Raw genomic sequence first — 18417 nt, 5'->3', positions numbered from 1 at the left:
TGCAATGTATTCAGAATTCCCCGTTTAGCCTAAACGATTTAAGTTATTGATAAGAAGTTAAGCAATATATAATCCCAGGAAAACATCAAGAAAACGAATTCTTAACTTATGGTGTTTAGACTTCCACAGCACAGATTCCAAACCCGCATCTACACATTCATTACTTCAATATGCAGCTTTCCCTTTCCTTCTCCTCTTGTCCAAATCTTAACTATAAGATAAGCGAAATTAATCAAATGAAGGAAAAAGGCCTTTATCCTCCCCATTTCCCTGGAGTCTGAATAAAGAAAATCAAGCTGTTATAACATAAATGTTAGAGTTCTCTTTCATACCGAAAAGAAGTAAATGTCAAACCATATCAACGAGATTGTACTCACTAACGAAATTAACTTAAGTCTCGACTCCTCAAATTAAACAATATATTGAAACAAACATCGATTTGTTTAGAAAAGTCATATTCCCCTGTGTGCCTTTACGTAACCCTGAGATGTAAAAAAACAACAATTGATGGTACATGTAGATGCCAATTCTAGCCCTTCTGAAATACAAGGACGAGGCTTAGTAGATTTTGTTTTTGTAGGCGATTTTGCATCTTTGAAACATCAAAGCCTTTTAATTAATGCGCATTCAATTTCAAAATATTTTGCATCAACAATCCTGATAAAAACAGGAAAATAGAAGAAAAACTACACAGCACACAATACAAAGAGCTAAGAGCAAAGAGTTGGGAAACAATTGATTTCGAAACCTATTCCTTACTTATCAACAACATTATATATTCAGAATAAAAAAACATCAGCATTTGTAACTGTGTTAGTCCTCTTGACAAAACAATCATCAATGTATAAAACAAGGAGGAAACTATCACGTCATTTCATAATTTTTTATCATATCATACGTTGTTGCATATATATCCTTACATATTTCAGTTCATATAATATTGTCACGATCGCCTGTAGATTTTCAGTATATTCTTTTGTATACCAATCAATCAATCAATCAATCAATTCTTTTATTCCTCAACGAAATATCAAAATTCAAATTTAAGCAAAAGTTCAAAAAGCTCAAAATCTTATCTTTTTACATATATTGTCACTTTGAATCACATCACATACTATGATGAGATGCACCATCTACTTAAACATCATATCTTGCGGTTGTTTTGCGATAAAATGTTTTTGATGCGGTGTCCAGGAACTCAATGCCGTCTCTAAGGAAGAGAAAGTACTGATCGTCGGATTCGAAATATTGTTTAAATGTCGAGCAATACATCCCAAGTAACAGTCTCAGGGAGTGTTCATGGGAGAGGTTATCAATGTAAATACAAATATCCGTTCCATATGAAACAAGGACATGTTCCATGAACTTAGTTCTACTTTCCTGTGTCACAGAACACTTAGATGAGAAATGGAGAATCGGATCAATGTACAGTTCTTTGCATTTTTCACATTCCGATTCTATCCACGTCGGAGTATATGTTAACATTTTTGCAACACATCTTGAAGATTTTGAACACTTTAACTTCCATAGTATATGAGGTGAACAGTAAGTATGGTGAGTATCGTGATATCGTAAAAAGTCACGGTCACAGTGCATTCTTTCTCTTAATAAAGTGTCTTCTTTTCGATTGATAGCATCTCTGACTAATTTCTTCCAGGGAAACTTTTGTAGACAATGTAACACAATGGCCTTATTACGTAATGATTACATGATCATTACATGATCCTGTTTCATTACTATTTCAAGATATGAATTCTATATTATATATATTAGTGCAACATAATCATGTTTTCCTGTGGTAGCGTAAACAATACTAATACGGTGTGTATTGTGCATTAGGGTAATGGGTTAACTGGACGATAATGGACCATGGAGATAACACAGGCCAAATAGAGTACCATTTCAAGATGGTCAAAGTATCAATTAATACAAATCAATTAAGTTCAATTTACACAATTTGATTGTATAGATACAGGTCAGCCGACCTGGGGCAGAACAGGTATGCTGACTCCCGCTGGAATGTTGTGGGCAGGGGAGTTGACCAATCGCTGACATTCATATGTCACAGATATTATAAAAGCAGCCTTGGAGACTTGCGGAGTTAGTCAGCTCGGAGAACCTTTGCTGACGCCAACCTGCGGTCTCCGGCTACTCACATTCGGCCATATGAAACCTAAAATGTTATAGGAACTTTCGAACTTTTCGCCAAGAAAATTACTTAGTTATACACCAGTGTGACGGGTCGTCGGTCCACTGTTTTACTATAGTTGTAACGTATCCTGTTGTTATTCTCGTGGAGCCATACCTGGTGAATTATGTTAAATAAAACTTCGAACCTTTGGAACTTGGGTTGTTGAACTTTTGTCATTTCAATACGCATATGAACACCTGAAGTGTTATATGTTACTATTGATTTTTGGTGCCGTGACCAGGATCGAGAATTAACAGAAAGGATATTGTACAAAGAAGTGCATTGTATTATGAACTCTGACAACGAAGTTATTATTCAACGGGCACGAGAAAACTTTCCTGTACATTGGAAGAAGAATACAACGGTTTATGACTGAATACGATAAAACACCATGGAAAGACTTAAAAGCGGAGTTAAAAGTACGGTTTGCGGACGTAACTGACTCACAGTACGCCCTAGAAATTTTGGCCTCCATGAAACAAAACAAAAACGAAAATGTAGAAATCTATTGCGAAAGAATGATTGACGTGACGCAAGACGCATTTCCCGACGCCGTAGAAAATGGCCCTACGGTGGAAAGACAGTTAATTGGGTTTTTTTTACAAAGGGTTTGTACCACAATTATTTGCGTGTGAAAATCATGCGGGACAACCCCGATACGCTTGCTGCTGCACTGGCTGTAGCTAGACGCGAGCAGAATTTAAGGAAGAGGTTTGCTCTTCATTCAATGACCGGGACCGATGCACGCGATGAAGGTGAGCGTGTGGAACAACCTATGGAGGTTGACCACTACCGGAACAAGAGATGTTACTCTTGTAACAAACTAGGTCATGTATCTAGAGAATGTAGGAGTGGGTCTAGAAAGCCCACGAGGCGTCAAGTGAACGCCTACCAGCAGAGCACTGAACAGTTGCGATGTTGGAATTGTGGGGGGCCACACAAGAGGGACAGGTGTCCACGATTAAACTTAAACCGGCCTACAAAAAACTAGAGAACTCCTGTCATGCTAAGGCCGATGACAGGGGGGAAGTAAATAGAGTAAAAACATACAAAATAAACTTGGCAGGTAATCCTAACTCCATTCTTGTTAAAATTAGGAAGCAAAAATTTAGATCCTTGGTAGATTCAGGAGCAGAAGTGTCGCTTATACATAGGAGGGTATATCGGAGTTTGAAAGATCCTCCGCCGCTGACCAGAAACAAGGTTTACTTACAGTCCGTAAACGGTAGTTCACTGACTATTGACGGGGCGACAACTCTAAGTTTCCAGGTTGGAAACGAGACTCTGACGCACAAGTTTTATGTGGTCAAGGACATGAATAGGAATATCATTTTGGGTAGAGATTGGTTGCAAAACAATGGTGTTCGATTGTATTTCGATTTAGGCTGTCTCAGAATACGTAAGGCCTATGTACCATTAGAGGAAGATATTCATATTTCTGCACTTGTCAGAAATCACAAGGAAGTAATTCTAAAACCACAAACTGTTTCTGTTTTTGAGGGTAAAGTTAAAAATAGAGAATATCTTAAAAATACGACATTACAAGTGTCCGCTATAGACAAAGGATATGTGTATGAGGAACCAGGCTTAATGGTCACGAACTCTATAGCTAGAACTAACAGCAACCTCAGACTTCCGGTTATGATTGTTAATAACACCAACAAAACAATTAAACTCAGGAAGGGATGTACAGTAGGGAAGGTTACCAGTATCCCTGAGCAAAATGTAGTGTCCATAGATCATACCAGTAGTACAAAAGATGTCAAGAGTGTTGAGTTGATAGATTTGACGAATGAACTTCATGTGACAGCAGAACAAAAACAAGACATTGCCGACATAATTACGAGGAATCAAGACCTGTTTGCTAAATCTGACACTGATTTAGGATGTACAAAAACGGTTAAAATGAAAATAGATACAGGTACACATCCACCAATTAAAATGAGACCTTACCGGACGCCATTGAATAAAAGGGAAGCGATAGACAACGCTGTCACTGAAATGCTTGAGGCTAAGGTGATAAGTAGATCTACGTCACCATGGAGTTTTCCGGTTGTGATAGTAGATAAGAAAGACGGAACAAAAAGGTTTTGTGTAGATTTTAGGCAGTTAAATAGAATTACCAAGACAAATTCATACCCCTTGCCATTAATAGACGATATATTGGCTTTATTGGGAAAAGCAAAGTATTTTACCACTCTAGATTTAAAATCGGGGTATTGGCAGGTGGCTATGGACCGCCAAGATCGACAGAAGGTTTCCTTCTGCTGCCACCGCGGTTTGTACGAGTTCAATGTAATGCCATTTGGATTATGTAATGCCCCAGCCGTATTTCAAGAACTTATGTCTAGAGTATTGCAAGGTTATGAAGATTTTGCTATCGCGTACTTAGACGACATTTTGATATTTTCCTCAACCATGACAGAACATTTGACGCACATCCAACAGACGTTCGATAGACTAAGAGAACATCACTTAAAATTGAAACTCAAAAAGTGCTATTTTGCACAACTGGAAACAAAATATTTAGGATTTGTGATAGACCAAAATGGTGTTAAACCTGATCCAGACAAAGTAAAAGCCATACAAGCAATGCCAGCTCCTAAAAATATCAGGGAGATCCGCGGATTCATAGGTATGGGTAGCTACTACCGAAGATTCATTCCTAATTTCTCTAAAATAGCAGAGCCATTAATTAATCTAACAAAGAAGTATGCAAAATTTAAATGGACATCCGAATGCCAGGAGGCATTTGATTTTCTGAAAAACAGTTTAACAGTTGTACCCTTGTTAGTATACCCAGATACCAGTCGGCCATATACACTTTATACGGATGCAAGCGACAGCTGTGTAGGAGCATGTCTCACCCAAACTCTTAGTGGTGAAGAGAGACCTGTGTATTATTTATCACACAGACTTTCGGATACACAAACAAGGTGGTCTACAGTGGAAAAGGAAGCTTTTGCTATCCATTATGCCCTTCAAAAATTGGACCATTACTTACATAATGCAGAGTTTGTTATAAAAACAGATCATAAACCATTGAAATACCTTTTAGAGTCTCCTATGCAAAACAAAAAGATTCAGCTCTGGGCTTTAGGCATAGCTGGTTATAACTGTAAAGTAGAGTACATAGCAGGACCCGAGAATAGTTGTGCCGATCTATTGTCACGCACCCCGCAGAGTATGGAAACCTTAGGCAACAGTAACGAAATATCCTATGAGCCAGACATAAGTGACAAAGCATTTGAGATTTGTACTTTGAATTCTAATAGATTTGATCCTAAAGAGTTTGCTAGTAGTAAGTTAGATACGTCAGATATCCCAGAAAAGACTGTTTATGATTTAAAAGGATTTGACTTAATGACGGAACAAATGAAAGATAAAGAAATACAGGAAATTAGGGACCAATTAGAAAGCGGTAAAGCCAAAAGTCAGGTGCACAGACATTACTTAGTATTGGACGGAATAGTATATTATATTTCTGACCCCGATGATGAGCCCGTACTTAGGTTGTATGTGCCAGACCATGTCAGGAGGGAAGTGGTTACGCAATACCATGAAGGCAATGGTCACGTGGGTATTGACAAAACGTTTGACGCCATTAGACAAAAGTATTTTTGGCCAAATTTATACAAACAGTTGCACGAATATATAAATAGTTGTGTCATATGTCAGACTCGTAGTCTGAAGAAAAGGAAGCCTCCCCTACAGGAAACAGACATACCTCCATATCCGTTCGCAAAAATAGGGTTAGATTTATCAGGCCCCTATCCTAGAAGTTTATCAGGAAACAAATATATTGTGAGTTTTGTTGACATTTACAGTGGTTGGCCAGAAGCATTTGCTGTACCTGACAAGTCAGCCGAAAACATTGCTCATTTGTTAATAGATGAGATATTTCCCCGATATGGTGCGCCTCTACAAATTATCACAGATAACGGGACAGAAAACGACAACCGGGTCGTAAAGCACGTTCTGGAAAGTTTGAATATAAGCCATGTTAAGACTTCATATTACCACCCACAGAGTAATGCTAAAGTAGAACGGTTTCACAGAACATTACATGACGTCTTATCCAAGAAATTAGACAATGAATTAACAACGTGGGACTTGTATTTGAATCAAACATTAGCAGCAGTAAGGTTTAATATTAGCGAGTCGTCAAAGTTCTCACCATTTTTCTTGTTATATAACAGAGACGTAGTACTTCCGGTAGACAATTTGTTAAAACCAAGACGAAAATACTTAGGGGAAGAACAGCACAAAATAGCGCTTGAACAACAGCATAAATCCTTCGTTCTAGTGCACCGGCATTTAAAGAAGGCAAAGAAACGTCAGGCTAAATATGCCGACAAAAATAGTCAGCCGCTAGAATTTAAGGTGGGTGACCCCGTGTTTTACAAGAACCATTTGAGGAAAAGTAAATTGCAAGGAAAATGGCGACCTTACTATAGAATCATTGAACAAACCACACCAGTGACTTTTACAATTAAGAACCAACTTGACGGACGCACGACAAAGGCTCACGCGGAACATTTACGTTTAGCAAAGATAGATGACTGGGAAATACCTAAGGGTCAGGATAGGTTACTAAGACAATCGACATATGCAGCACCACCAAAAGACAGTGACGGAAGCAGCGATGAGGTATCTTCAGATTCTGACTCCGATACACCGCTTGCTAAGATAGCTAAAAGATTCCGCAGGGAACGGGATACTTCTTCCGAGGAAGAAGATATTCCGTTAATGGAGCTAGCCAAAAGAATAAAACGGCGTGATACAAAAGCCATTGATGCGGATAGTAGGTCGGACAGTTCAGGCTCCCAAAGTGATGATCAACTGTCAAAACATTCCAGTAATGATAGCCTTACAGGGCTTGATGATGAGGAATTGATGTCAGTGGATTATGTCAAGGAAAAACCAATAGTAAAACGTAAAGAATATAAAAGAAGTAATAATAAATCAGTTAAACATCTGTTGCAGGCAATAACTGATCTATTATAGGCCTTAAAATTGTAAATAGTTTGTATAATCACTGGCATATTATTGTTGTAGGATCGATCAAGCAAAATGAAGCTTATCTTACCATTACTTATTATTGGTCTAACCAGTGCTATTATTGTACAGGAAAATGTCGTTTTTCACAAAGTTAATGAAGTAACAGCCACAAGATCAAGATGGTTGGTTACCTTTGTACTAGATCTAGCCCCCTATGAGAAATTTATGTCCCATTTAACTAACGACATTGCAATGGCAAATCAATTAGCTACTACTGTGGTACGACAGTATGATACACCAGAACGATTTGGGTTCTTAAATGTGTTTGAAGGACTCAAAACTATGTTAGAGACCCTCAGGACTACTCAGCATACAGTGATGGGTAGTTTCTTAGATTATAAATTGTTACATCAGCAGTCTAGACGGAAACGAGCTCTATTACCTATTATAGGAAAGGCGCTCAGCTTTCTGTTTGGTACAGTGTCAGAATCTGACTTGAATACGATACGCCGCAACATAGCCTTGTTAAGTAAAAATCAGAAGGATATTGCACATGTTCTAGAAGAAAACATGTCAATCTTAAATGTATCACGGGTAGAAATATCCCAGAACAGACAGGCGATAAATGATTTGGCGACAAGTGTCGCGCAGTTAGATCAGAACCTGGCGAATATATCTAATACTTTAAACGAGAGAGTAAACAATTTAAATATAGCTGTCCACTTATACGCGAGGTTAGATAAAATAATAGAGGACCTAAAACAAATGATGCAAAGGGCAATGTTCTATTTAGAACGTTTAGGTTTACAATTGAATATGTTATCACTGGGACACCTATCCCCAAGTACGGTGTCACCGGGGAATCTTAAAACACTACTCCATTCGGTTCAAGTTAATTTACCAAGCACTCTGAAACTTCCCGAAGATCCAAATACCAGACTATGGTATTTCTATAAATTCCTCACGTGCACCACGGTGTTGGAGGAGAATCAAATTTTAGTTGTAATATCAATTCCATTATTAGACGTCCGAGGCAGGTTTGACATTTATCAGATACATAATTTACCATTACCAGGACCTTCAAATATCGTATCTGATTCTCAAACGACTGGTATGGTGGCTAGTTATCAACTGGAAACAGATGTATTCGCTATAAACACAGAACATACTCGTTATGTGTTATTAAATTCGGAAGAAGCTAAACAGTGCATCAGTCCTGTCATGAAATACTGTAGCATTAAAAGTCCCGTTTACCCGACTAACCTGAGTAGACTATGCTTGATAGCCCTATTTACTAAATCAGCCAAGAACATTAAACGTAATTGTAGAAGAGTGGTCAAACCCAATACGATTTTACCTAAAGCTGAGTATTTAACGGAAGGAGCGTGGCTCGTGGCCACCCAGATTAGACTGCGCTTTACGATCGTGTGTAAAAACTACAACGGGATAGCAAAAGCTAATGACCGTACTATTAACGTCGATCCACCTATGGGTGTAGTCCGTTTAAATAACTCGTGTTCGGCTTCCAACGATTACATAACACTGTTACCATCCTCGCAAAAAGAGAGTCAATATAACATCATTGATCCTATTGATAAGTTGATTGAAACCTATACTAATGTAACTAGTGGTGATTTATGGACACCACTACGTGTCGCGTTACCTAACGTAACCCGTATAGAACTGCCGGACGCCTTAAAGGATATCCAGCAAATATCGATGGATGGCTTGATCAAAACGTTGCATAACTTACGATCTATTGAGAAAGACGAACCATTTCCGGTGTGGAAAACGGTTGTCATTGGCGCGGCCATAGCTATAGGGGTGGGGCTAGTAATATTCATTTACTGTTATTGTAAAAGGTTAAAAGGGAAAAAGCACTGGTTGACCATGTTTAGGTATGGTAAGAAAGATGCCAGAGCTGCACCCAGCTACGAGATGGCTGTCTTGCAGAACAGACAAGGAGCATCACCATCGGATAACGTTAATCCAAGCGCTCCTACCATGAGCACAGAGGCGACGGAGCCACAGAGGATGACAACATCAATATACCCGACTGCATTCCAACTAAGGACTGATGAGACTGGTTAGGGAGGTAATATTACTCCCGTTAACAGGGGCATGGGGATTGCCTTCAGTCCATGGCAGTGTAGAGGGATTGGAGATATATGTATACATGGATGTATACCACCTGACAAATGTGCCTAGAGCAGAACTTGTGTGCAAAGTTCAAGGTCAGGGAGTTTTGAAAACGTTGCCGATCAGCGATGGGCTAGACGAGGGAGAGACAGTACCTATTTGTCTAGAGCCAGAAGAAAACGTGTTGTGATTGGAACTCTCTGTGTATTCGGCCGTGCCTGAGGAACTGTGTTAATTATATATATATTCTGTGAAGAACTGTGCTAATTATATCTCTGTAAGTGAATTTATATTTTTAGGTAATATAGGTGGTGATAAACGAACTGTGTTAATTGAACTGTGTTAAACTTAATTACAGGCCTATTGTGTTGGAACTTTTTATATGGATTGATCTCCCGATAAATCTTAGGCAAGGGAGGAATGTAACACAATGGCCTTATTACGTAATGATTACATGATCATTACATGATCCTGTTTCATTACTATTTCAAGATATGAATTTTATATTATATATATTAGTGCAACATAATCATGTTTTCCTGTGGTAGCGTAAACAATGCTAATACTGTGTGTATTGTGCATTAGGGTAATGGGTTAACTGGACGATAATGGACCATGGAGATAACACAGGCTAATAAAATAGATGGGTAGAAAGAATGAACGTACGTGGCAGTTGGTCAAGAGCCAAATAGAGTACCATTTCAAGATGGTCAAAGTATCAATTAATACAAATCAATTAAGTTCAATTTACACAATTTGATTGTACAATTTGGGGCAGAAGAAAATTAATTAAGTTCATTTACACAATTTGATTGTATAGTAAAGCAGAAGAAAATTTGATTGTATAGATACAATTCATTTACACAATTTGATTGTATAGATACAGTTAGCCGACCTGGGGCAGAAGAAAATTAATTAGTTCATTTACACAATTTGATTGTATAGATACAGGTCAGCCGACCTGGGGCAGAACAGGTATGCTGACTCCCGCTGGAATGTTGTGGGCAGGGGAGTTGACCATTCATATGTCACAGATATTATAAAAGCAGCCTTGGAGACTTGCGGAGTTCAGCTAGAACCTTTGTCAACCTGCGGTCTCCGGCTACTCACAGTCAGCTATTTGCTGACGCCAACCTGCGGTCTCCGGCTACTCACAAGCAGAACCTTTGCTGACGCCAACCTGCGGTCTCCGGCTACTCACAGTCAGCTCGGAGAACCTTTACTGACGCCAACCTGCGGTCTCCGGCTACTCACAGTCAGCTCGGAGAACCTTTGCTGACGCCAACCTGCGGTCTCCGGCTACTCACAGTCAGCTCGGAGAACCTTTACTGACGCCAACCTGCGGTCTCCGGCTAACATTCGGCCATATGAAACTTAAATGTTATAGGAACTTTCGAACTTTTCGCCAAGAAAATTACTTAGTTATACACCAGTGTGACGGGTCGTCGGTCCACTGTTTTACTATAGTTGTAACGTATCCTGTTGTTATTCTCGTGGAGCCATACCTGGTGAATTATGTTAAATAAAACTTCGAACCTTTGGAACTTGGGTTGTTGAACTTTTGTCATTTCAATACGCATATGAACACCTGTGTCTAAAAACCCTTTTTGAAACTGTTTGGATTTTTTAAATTCTACATAACCTGAAAGATGTTGGCCTATATAATACACTATGATGTACCATTTTATTCTTTTGTGATATAATACCCATATAAGATTTTTAGCATTTGTCTTTTACCTTTTAATTTGTTTAATGCTATTTCCTTTTTGGATCACTGTGTTTTACTAGTTGATGGCCTTAATGACCTTTTATGTGTTGACAGGTCGTTAAGAATGTCCTAATAACAATAACCAGCTAAGCTGTCTTGTGGTGATGTTTCCAATTAGAAAATATTCCTTATTTTTTGAGAAAGCAATAAACAAAATACTCCAAGATGTTGTTTTACCTGAGGTGTAGTTTTACCTAAGATGTTGTTTTACCGGAGGTGTTGTTTTACCTGTGGTGTTGTTTTACCTGAGGAGTTGTTTTACCTGAGATGTTGTTTTACCTGAGGTGTTGTTTTACCTGAGATGTTGTTTTACCTGAGGAGTTGTTTTACCTGAGATGTTGTTTTACCTGTGGTGTTGTTTTACCTGAGGAGTTGTTTTACCTGAGATGTTGTTTTACCTGTGGTGTTGTTTTACCTGAGGTGCTGTTTTACCTGAGATGTTGTTTTATCTGTGGTGTTGTTTTACCGGTGGTGTTGTTTTACCTGAGATGTTGTTTTACCGGTGGTGTTGTTTTACCTGAGATGTTGTTTTACCGGTGTTGTTTTACCTGAGGTGTTGTTTTACCTGAGATATTGTTTTACCAGAGATGTTGTTTTACCTGGTGTTGTTTTACCCGAGATGTTGTTTTACCTGAGGTGTAGTTTTACCTAAGATGTTGTTTTACCGGAGGTGTTGTTTTACCTGTGGTGTTGTTTTACCTGAGGAGTTGTTTTACCTGAGATGTTGTTTTACCTGAGGTGTTGTTTTACCTGAGATGTTGTTTTACCTGAGATGTTGTTTTACCTGTGGTGTTGTGTTACCTGAGGTGCTGTTTTACCGGAGGTGTTGTTTTATCTGTGGTGTTGTTTTACTTGTGGTGTTGTTTTACCTGAGATGTTGTTTTATCTGTGGTGTTGTTTTACCGGTGGTGTTGTTTTACCTGAGATGTTGTTTTACCGGTGGTGTTGTTTTACCTCAGATGTTGTTTTACCGGTGTTGTTTTACCTGAGGTGTTGTTTTACCTGAGATATTGTTTTACCAGAGATGTTGTTTTACCTGGTGTTGTTTTACCCGAGATGTTGTTTTACCTGAGGTGTAGTTTTACCTAAGATATTGTTTTACCGGAGGTGTTGTTTTACCTGTGGTGTTGTTTTACCTGAGGAGTTGTTTTACCTGAGATGTTGTTTTACCTGAGGTGTTGTTTTACCTGAGATGTTGTTTTACCTGAGGAGTTGTTTTACCTGAGATGTTGTTTTACCGGAGGTGTTGTTTTACCTGTGGTGTTGTTTTACCTGAGGAGTTGTTTTACCTGAGATGTTGTTTTACCTGAGGTGTTGTTTTACCTAAGATGTTGTTTTACCTGTGGTGTTGTTTTACCTGTGGTGTTGTTTTACCTGTGGTGTTGTTTTACCTGAGGAGTTGTTTTACCTGAGATGTTGTTTTACCTGAGATGTTGTTTTACCTGTGGTGTTGTTTTACCTGAGGTGCTGTTTTACCGGAGGTGTTGTTTTATCTGTGGTGTTGTTTTACTTGTGGTGTTGTTTTACCTGAGATGTTGTTTTATCTGTGGTGTTGTTTTACCGGTGGTGTTGTTTTACCTGAGATGTTGTTTTACTTGTGGTGTTGTTTTACCTGAGATGTTGTTTTACTGGTGGTGTTGTTTTACCTGAGGTGTTGTTTTACCTGAGATATTGTTTTACCAGAGATGTTGTTTTACCTGGTGTTGTTTTACCTGAGATGTTGTTTTACCTGAGGTATTGTTTTACCGGAGATGTCGTTTTGCCCAAGATGTTGTTGTTTTTACCTGTGATATTGATTATTTTTTTCACAACAGATTGCTAATGAACCAGACATTATGGAAAGCAAAAGGGATACGTGGGAATGGCAAATGGGGATATTATGGATTTCCACGGTGTTACAACTACCGGCTAGGACAAGATCAATGCGCCAACGACACAATACAATATAATAATGAGTAGGTATTTCCACTAATACTCTCAGCTTGGAATTAATTATTAGGTCTAATTCTTGCTTCAATTATAAATTATGCCCTCAAGTCAAAAGAGAATTTTTGAAAATCACTTATATCTATTTTTTTGAGCTGACATTGCTTTGAGACCTTATTTCAATTTCCATGGGGTTAAGTCTTGATGATTCAGATTAGTCTGAAGACAAATTCAATATAACAGGTAAACCAAATCATCTAATAGAAAGCATGTATTTTTGAGACCAGCTTAACTCATATCCATATGACCGTCTAAACCTAATTATAGTATTGGGACACTGCCTGCCTTCATCAGGATATAAGAGTGTTTCTAGAAATCAAATCATTGCCCTCCCATCCCTACCCACCTCCTTACTTATATAATAATTCGTATACATGTACATGTAACTACTTTTTATAAATTTTGCCAGCTCTTCAAAAATGCCATTATCATAGGTAAGTAGTATACATGCATACAAATTGTAGTTGATCAACCTTTTATTAAAAACTTTTTTGTTATACTGAAACAAGAAATACTGTCAGATTTTATTGCTGTCCGTATCAATCTCATTATTTCCTGACATATTTTTATCTAAATTAATACAAGCAAGTTCAATTATAACACACACCAAGCATTACCAGTGTGTGAGATATTTATTATTGTTGGCCGACTAATTTTTGCCCCCTCCCCCCTCCGGTGCAAGGCTTCATCAGGGCCTTGTTTAAGCCTGATGTGGCCAACAAATATCCAACTTATGGTGATGCTTGGTGTGTGTTGAAATTGAAACTTACTTGGATTTATTTTGATATTTTATTTCACTGCCCTGACATACCTTTTGGTATCCACACTGAAGGCACAGTGCCCAACTTATCAATCAATTGACTCTAAACTGACGTTTTCTCCATCTTTTTTTGTTGAAATTTTTATTAAGTTTCAAGCTTGTTATGTAATAAATTACAATTCTCCTCATTGCTTGTCATTACTTTCCTTTCCAATGTGATTGTATAGAAAGCTAAGTTTATCATGAAAACTGTTGGTGAATTCTTTGGTTGCTGAAATTAAAATTATTTCATTACGATCTCGTACACTGTATACATGTACTACCCTGCGTGATGAAGGTGTCAGTATTGCCTTCACACATAGTTTTCTTACCACTTGTGATTTAGAATATCAATTCAACAATGTTTCCATACAAATTGGTTGTAGACTTTCTGGGTCAAGGTCATCAAGGTTATTCAAGGTCATTAAAGATTGAATCCTTAACACCAAACTTGTTCAGAGTCAATTCTTTTAATTGTCATATTATATTTTGTTTGTCTTTTTCGTTTTGAAGACTTTCTTGTTCTTTCTTTAAAAATGACTGTATTTTTGTATCCAGACTGTCCTGGCTGTTTAATGCTAGTTCAGCACTCTTTCCCTCGATCTACCTGGATAAAGACTTGTTCCCGACTATTGAGGACAGGGCCCTAAGGGTACAAGGGATCATCAAGGAGTCATTGAGAGTGAGGGAGTCGCTACTATGCCGTAATTGCAAACCGATCAGGATGAAGTCAATTTATGCCTACACCAGATATCGGTACAGACAGGAAGACTTTTACATTACCGTAAGGAGAATAATATTGCCAATACTGATTTAATTATCAAACCTGGTATGTTATTATAATATGTAGTAGATTATAAGATATAATATACATCCAAAGCCAGCTGTCCCCAAGAGCAATAAAACCTACATTTGAATCTGACACTTATGGCCCCAATTTGTGTTGGTTTTGATAGAGCAGAAGAGCTTTTTAAAATCATTTCTGTAAGAAAAGTGTCAGAAAAAAACTTCATTGTAATACATCTATTCTACCCCAGGACTGCAGGTTTTGTTTAGGACTAACCCTGTAAAACATCTATTCTACCCCAGGACTGCAGGTTTTGTTTAGGACTAACCCTGTAAAACATCTATTCTACCCCAGGACTGCAGGTTTTGTTGAGGACTAACCCTGTAAAACATCTATTCTAACCCAGGACTGCAGGTTTTGTTGAGGACTAACCCTGTAAAACATCTATTCTAACCCAGGACTGCAGGTTTTGTTGAGGACTAACCCTGTAAAACATCTATTCTACCCCAGGACTCCAGGTTTTGTTTAGGACTAACCCTGTAAAACATCTATTCTACCCCAGGACTGCAGGTTTTGTTTAGGACTAACCCTGTAAAACATCTATTCTACCCCAGGACTGCAGGTTTTGTTTAGGACTAACCCTGTAATACATCTATTCTACCCCAGGACTCCAGGTTTTGTTTAGGACTAACCCTGTAAAACATCTATTTCACCTCAGGACTGCAGGTTTTGTTTAGGACTAACCCTGTAAAACATCTATTCTACCCCAGGACTGCAGGTTTTGTTTAGGACTAACCCTGTAAAACATCTATTTTAGGGCTAATCCAGTAAACATCTATCCCATCCCAGGATATCTGGTATTGATCGATAATTTGCTTAGAAGTAATAGACTGGAAGAAATGTATTTTGGAATCCCAGGATCAAGTAGAAAATTTACTGGAATAGACCTAGATAGAAAATTTGTGTTGAAATGCAAAACTGCAAAATAAGTTGATATGTGAACAACAATCCATTAATAATCAAGTTTATCCTGCCATTGAATTGACTTATGGATGACAGTTTTTATCTTGTTGACAGCCTGACCTGGAGAATACTATTGGCCAGTCCTTTGATGCTGGGTTGGATGGTGTGGTAGTGTGGGATAGCTCCTCAAACCTCAAGAACAAGTCTGATTGTCTTTCTCTGAAGGACTACTTAGAACAGACACTTGGGCCCTATATCAATACCATTACCAGCTTTGCAAGCCAGTGTCATACAAAGTGGTGTAATCGTCATGGACACTGTGTTCGAACAACTTGGCCTACAAAACAGAACAGAACTACAGACTTTCAAGTAGGTTCGGACTTACAGACCAGACGTGAATTCTCAATGTATCGGTGTGTCTGTTCCCAGCCATGGACTGGACAACATTGCGATCAGCAAACATGAAACAGAAGTTTTTGATGAAATCAAGTAACATTCAAAGAGTTTCACCACAATACTAGATTCCACTTGAAATTCTGTGTGAATAATTGAGACATATCTCACAGCTGTGTGATAAACCTTAAACATGAATTTACAACACTGTCACACAGTGATGGTAAACAACTTGTAACTTTATACAGGATGCAGTTCGCCAAAATATAAGTATAGTTATGTATGCTTTTTGTTTTGTTTTTATTAATGATAAACATAACATCAATTAATTATCTAAAGTCATATCATTTAGCTGTGATTGAACAGATAAGTCCTGGGGTATTTTCTCCTCACACGAAATGTTATCATCAGTTCTATTATTATCACTTTTGTGAGAATGTTCTTCACCACCACAAGCTCCTTCCATGGCGATGTCTTGGTTATTTACAGTTGCCTTGGCAGCAGGACAAGTTGTCTGCACTTCCTGCTTGGCAAGTTGGTCAGTCTTTCTAAGATGGCATGCCTCTTTGTATGGAGGACTGATGGGAGACTGTGTAGGGGGATGATAGACATAACCCTTTCCTTCCTCCAGCTACCAAACAAAAAACAGATATTCATTTCTCTCAAATCACCCTCCAGCTGTGTATCGATCAACAATGATTCATTTCACTCCTTCAAGCTTTTAAACAAAAAAACATTTTCATAAACTCTCCCACAAGTTGTCAAGCAAATATCATACAGTGAAATTTCAGCAAGCTGTTTATGTAAGGGGCATGGACATTGGGTGGTTTAGGGAAAGTTTGATTTACAGAAGTGAACAAAGTTGAATGTTTCAGATGCTGATACAGTTCCTCTATGTACATGATGTTTTCCATGCCTTAAACTCACATTGAACATTTATATTGCACATGCTCAATTTACTGAATTCAGAATGAAACTTTCTTATCTTAAATTTGATGAACTGGTGTTTTCCTTTATCAGGATAACCAAATCTTTACAATAACATTCCATTACTGTTTCCATGTGCATTTTATGCACAAGATGTAATACAGCAGTTTTCTAGCTCTGGGTAAGTACTTGTTTTCACAGTGTGAAGATAGCCCTTACTGCATACTGTAAGAGACCTACAGGTTTCTCCTTCAGTAATTGGTTTATTGGTGTTTTATGTCCCATTAACAGCCAGGGTCAATCAATTAGAGACCTGCCAATTCTGGGTGATGGGAGAAAGCTGAAATTCCCAGAAAAAAATACCATCCTGCAGCCAGTACCTGACAAATGCCCCATATAGGCCTCAAAGCCATAACCCAGAGGTGGAGGGTTAGTGATGGTCTGATGCCTTAACCACTCACCTGCCAAACAATTAACACTGACACCAAACGATCAGATTGATCTCTACTTGGACAGTTACTTTCATTCTATCTGTACCATTGACTGTCAATTACTGCATATCTGATGGGTATTTAACAGAAAATTATAAGCCACATCTCATTCAACTACTGCTACTCTTAAATTACACTTTGTAGTATGGACACCAACCCAAAACAATTTTGTTTTGTAAAATTTGTTGTGGTATAAGACCATATATCACAGTATACAAGTATGTATGATCTTGCATCACACAGTGATCAATATACAGGCAAATCTCCAGTAATGTACTTGTAGAATTTTGATGGGACTTACAGAACTTCTTGAAATACTTCAATTTTCAATTGTGGGACCCCTTCATTTTAGCCATCAAGTTGAAATGGACTCAGGAAAATAAATTGTAAATTGATCACTGACCATATCCTTCGGATAACTGACTGTAAAATGGTATTTATTTCCAAGTACCAATAAAAACAGTTTTTACCACTGAGGCTTGGGTGATGATAGATAAAGGGAGATAATAACACTTACCTGGAGTGGGTAGGTTCTGTCCGAGTCAAATCCACTGAGGTCTCCACAAGCCAAGAAAGGAACTATGACCCTGTTAGGACCCTCCAGATTGTTAAAATCTACATCTGATGAAACACAAAATGAAATGTATCTCAACTGAAATTTTCATGACATTATTTGTGACTTACATAAGGACAAATTCTTTTGTAAAATTGACCCAAAACGTTGAAAGTTTGACAAAACACATTAATACCAAAGTATGATGTATTATGATATGTGATTATCCTATACAAACTTGTAATATCAATTTTAACCATGACCTGATGGAGGTAGTTACCATAACGATGATCCAGAAGTGGATTGGACATATTGGGTTGGTAGCCTTCTGGTGGAGCATAGCCCTGACAAACAACAAACGCCTCTGAAAACAAAAGAAACTCATAACAGATATTATATAATTAAACTTAACAAAAAAT

At 38.1% G+C, this 18417-nt stretch overlaps 2 protein-coding genes across 2 annotated transcripts; one reads left to right on the top strand and one right to left on the bottom strand.

Annotated features, from left to right (window-relative positions):
• The first annotated feature begins 9368 nt into the window (after nucleotides 1-9368).
• On the top strand, nucleotides 9369-16099 carry LOC132564276 (hyaluronidase-1-like). Its single transcript, XM_060228945.1, has 4 exons — nucleotides 9369-9517; nucleotides 12914-13054; nucleotides 14443-14668; nucleotides 15749-16099. Exons 1-4 carry the CDS (start codon nucleotides 9369-9371, stop codon nucleotides 16097-16099), a joined length of 867 nt encoding a protein of 288 aa, XP_060084928.1.
• A 225-nt stretch (nucleotides 16100-16324) lies between these two features.
• LOC132564275 (putative tRNA (cytidine(32)/guanosine(34)-2'-O)-methyltransferase) lies at nucleotides 16325-18362 on the bottom strand (the record flags this gene model as incomplete). Its single annotated transcript, XM_060228944.1, has 3 exons — nucleotides 16325-16658; nucleotides 17963-18066; nucleotides 18279-18362. Coding segments are annotated over 3 exons (494 nt in total), but the record flags the coding sequence as incomplete, so codon positions are not given.
• Nucleotides 18363-18417: the final 55 nt, after the last annotated feature.

This window comes from Ylistrum balloti, unplaced genomic scaffold (genome assembly GCF_031769215.1).
Source record: "Ylistrum balloti isolate Yb309-2 unplaced genomic scaffold, AGI_CSIRO_Ybal_v1 Utg372116, whole genome shotgun sequence".
In the NCBI taxonomy this organism is placed as follows: Eukaryota; Metazoa; Mollusca; class Bivalvia; order Pectinida; family Pectinidae; genus Ylistrum; species Ylistrum balloti.
This window is presented reverse-complemented; position numbering and strand designations above follow the sequence as displayed.

What these genes read in the sequence shown, in the direction of transcription:
- LOC132564276 (XM_060228945.1), top strand. Translation starts at nt 9,369, where the DNA reads ATGGATGTATACCACCTGACAAATGTGCCTAGAGCAGAACTTGTGTGC. An exon ending in GAGCCAGAAGAAAACGTGTT is followed by an intron (nt 9,518 to 12,913) that starts GTGATTGGAACT and finishes TTTTCACAACAG; the next exon opens with ATTGCTAATGAACCAGACAT. An exon ending in ACAATACAATATAATAATGA is followed by an intron (nt 13,055 to 14,442) that starts GTAGGTATTTCC and finishes TTTTGTATCCAG; the next exon opens with ACTGTCCTGGCTGTTTAATG.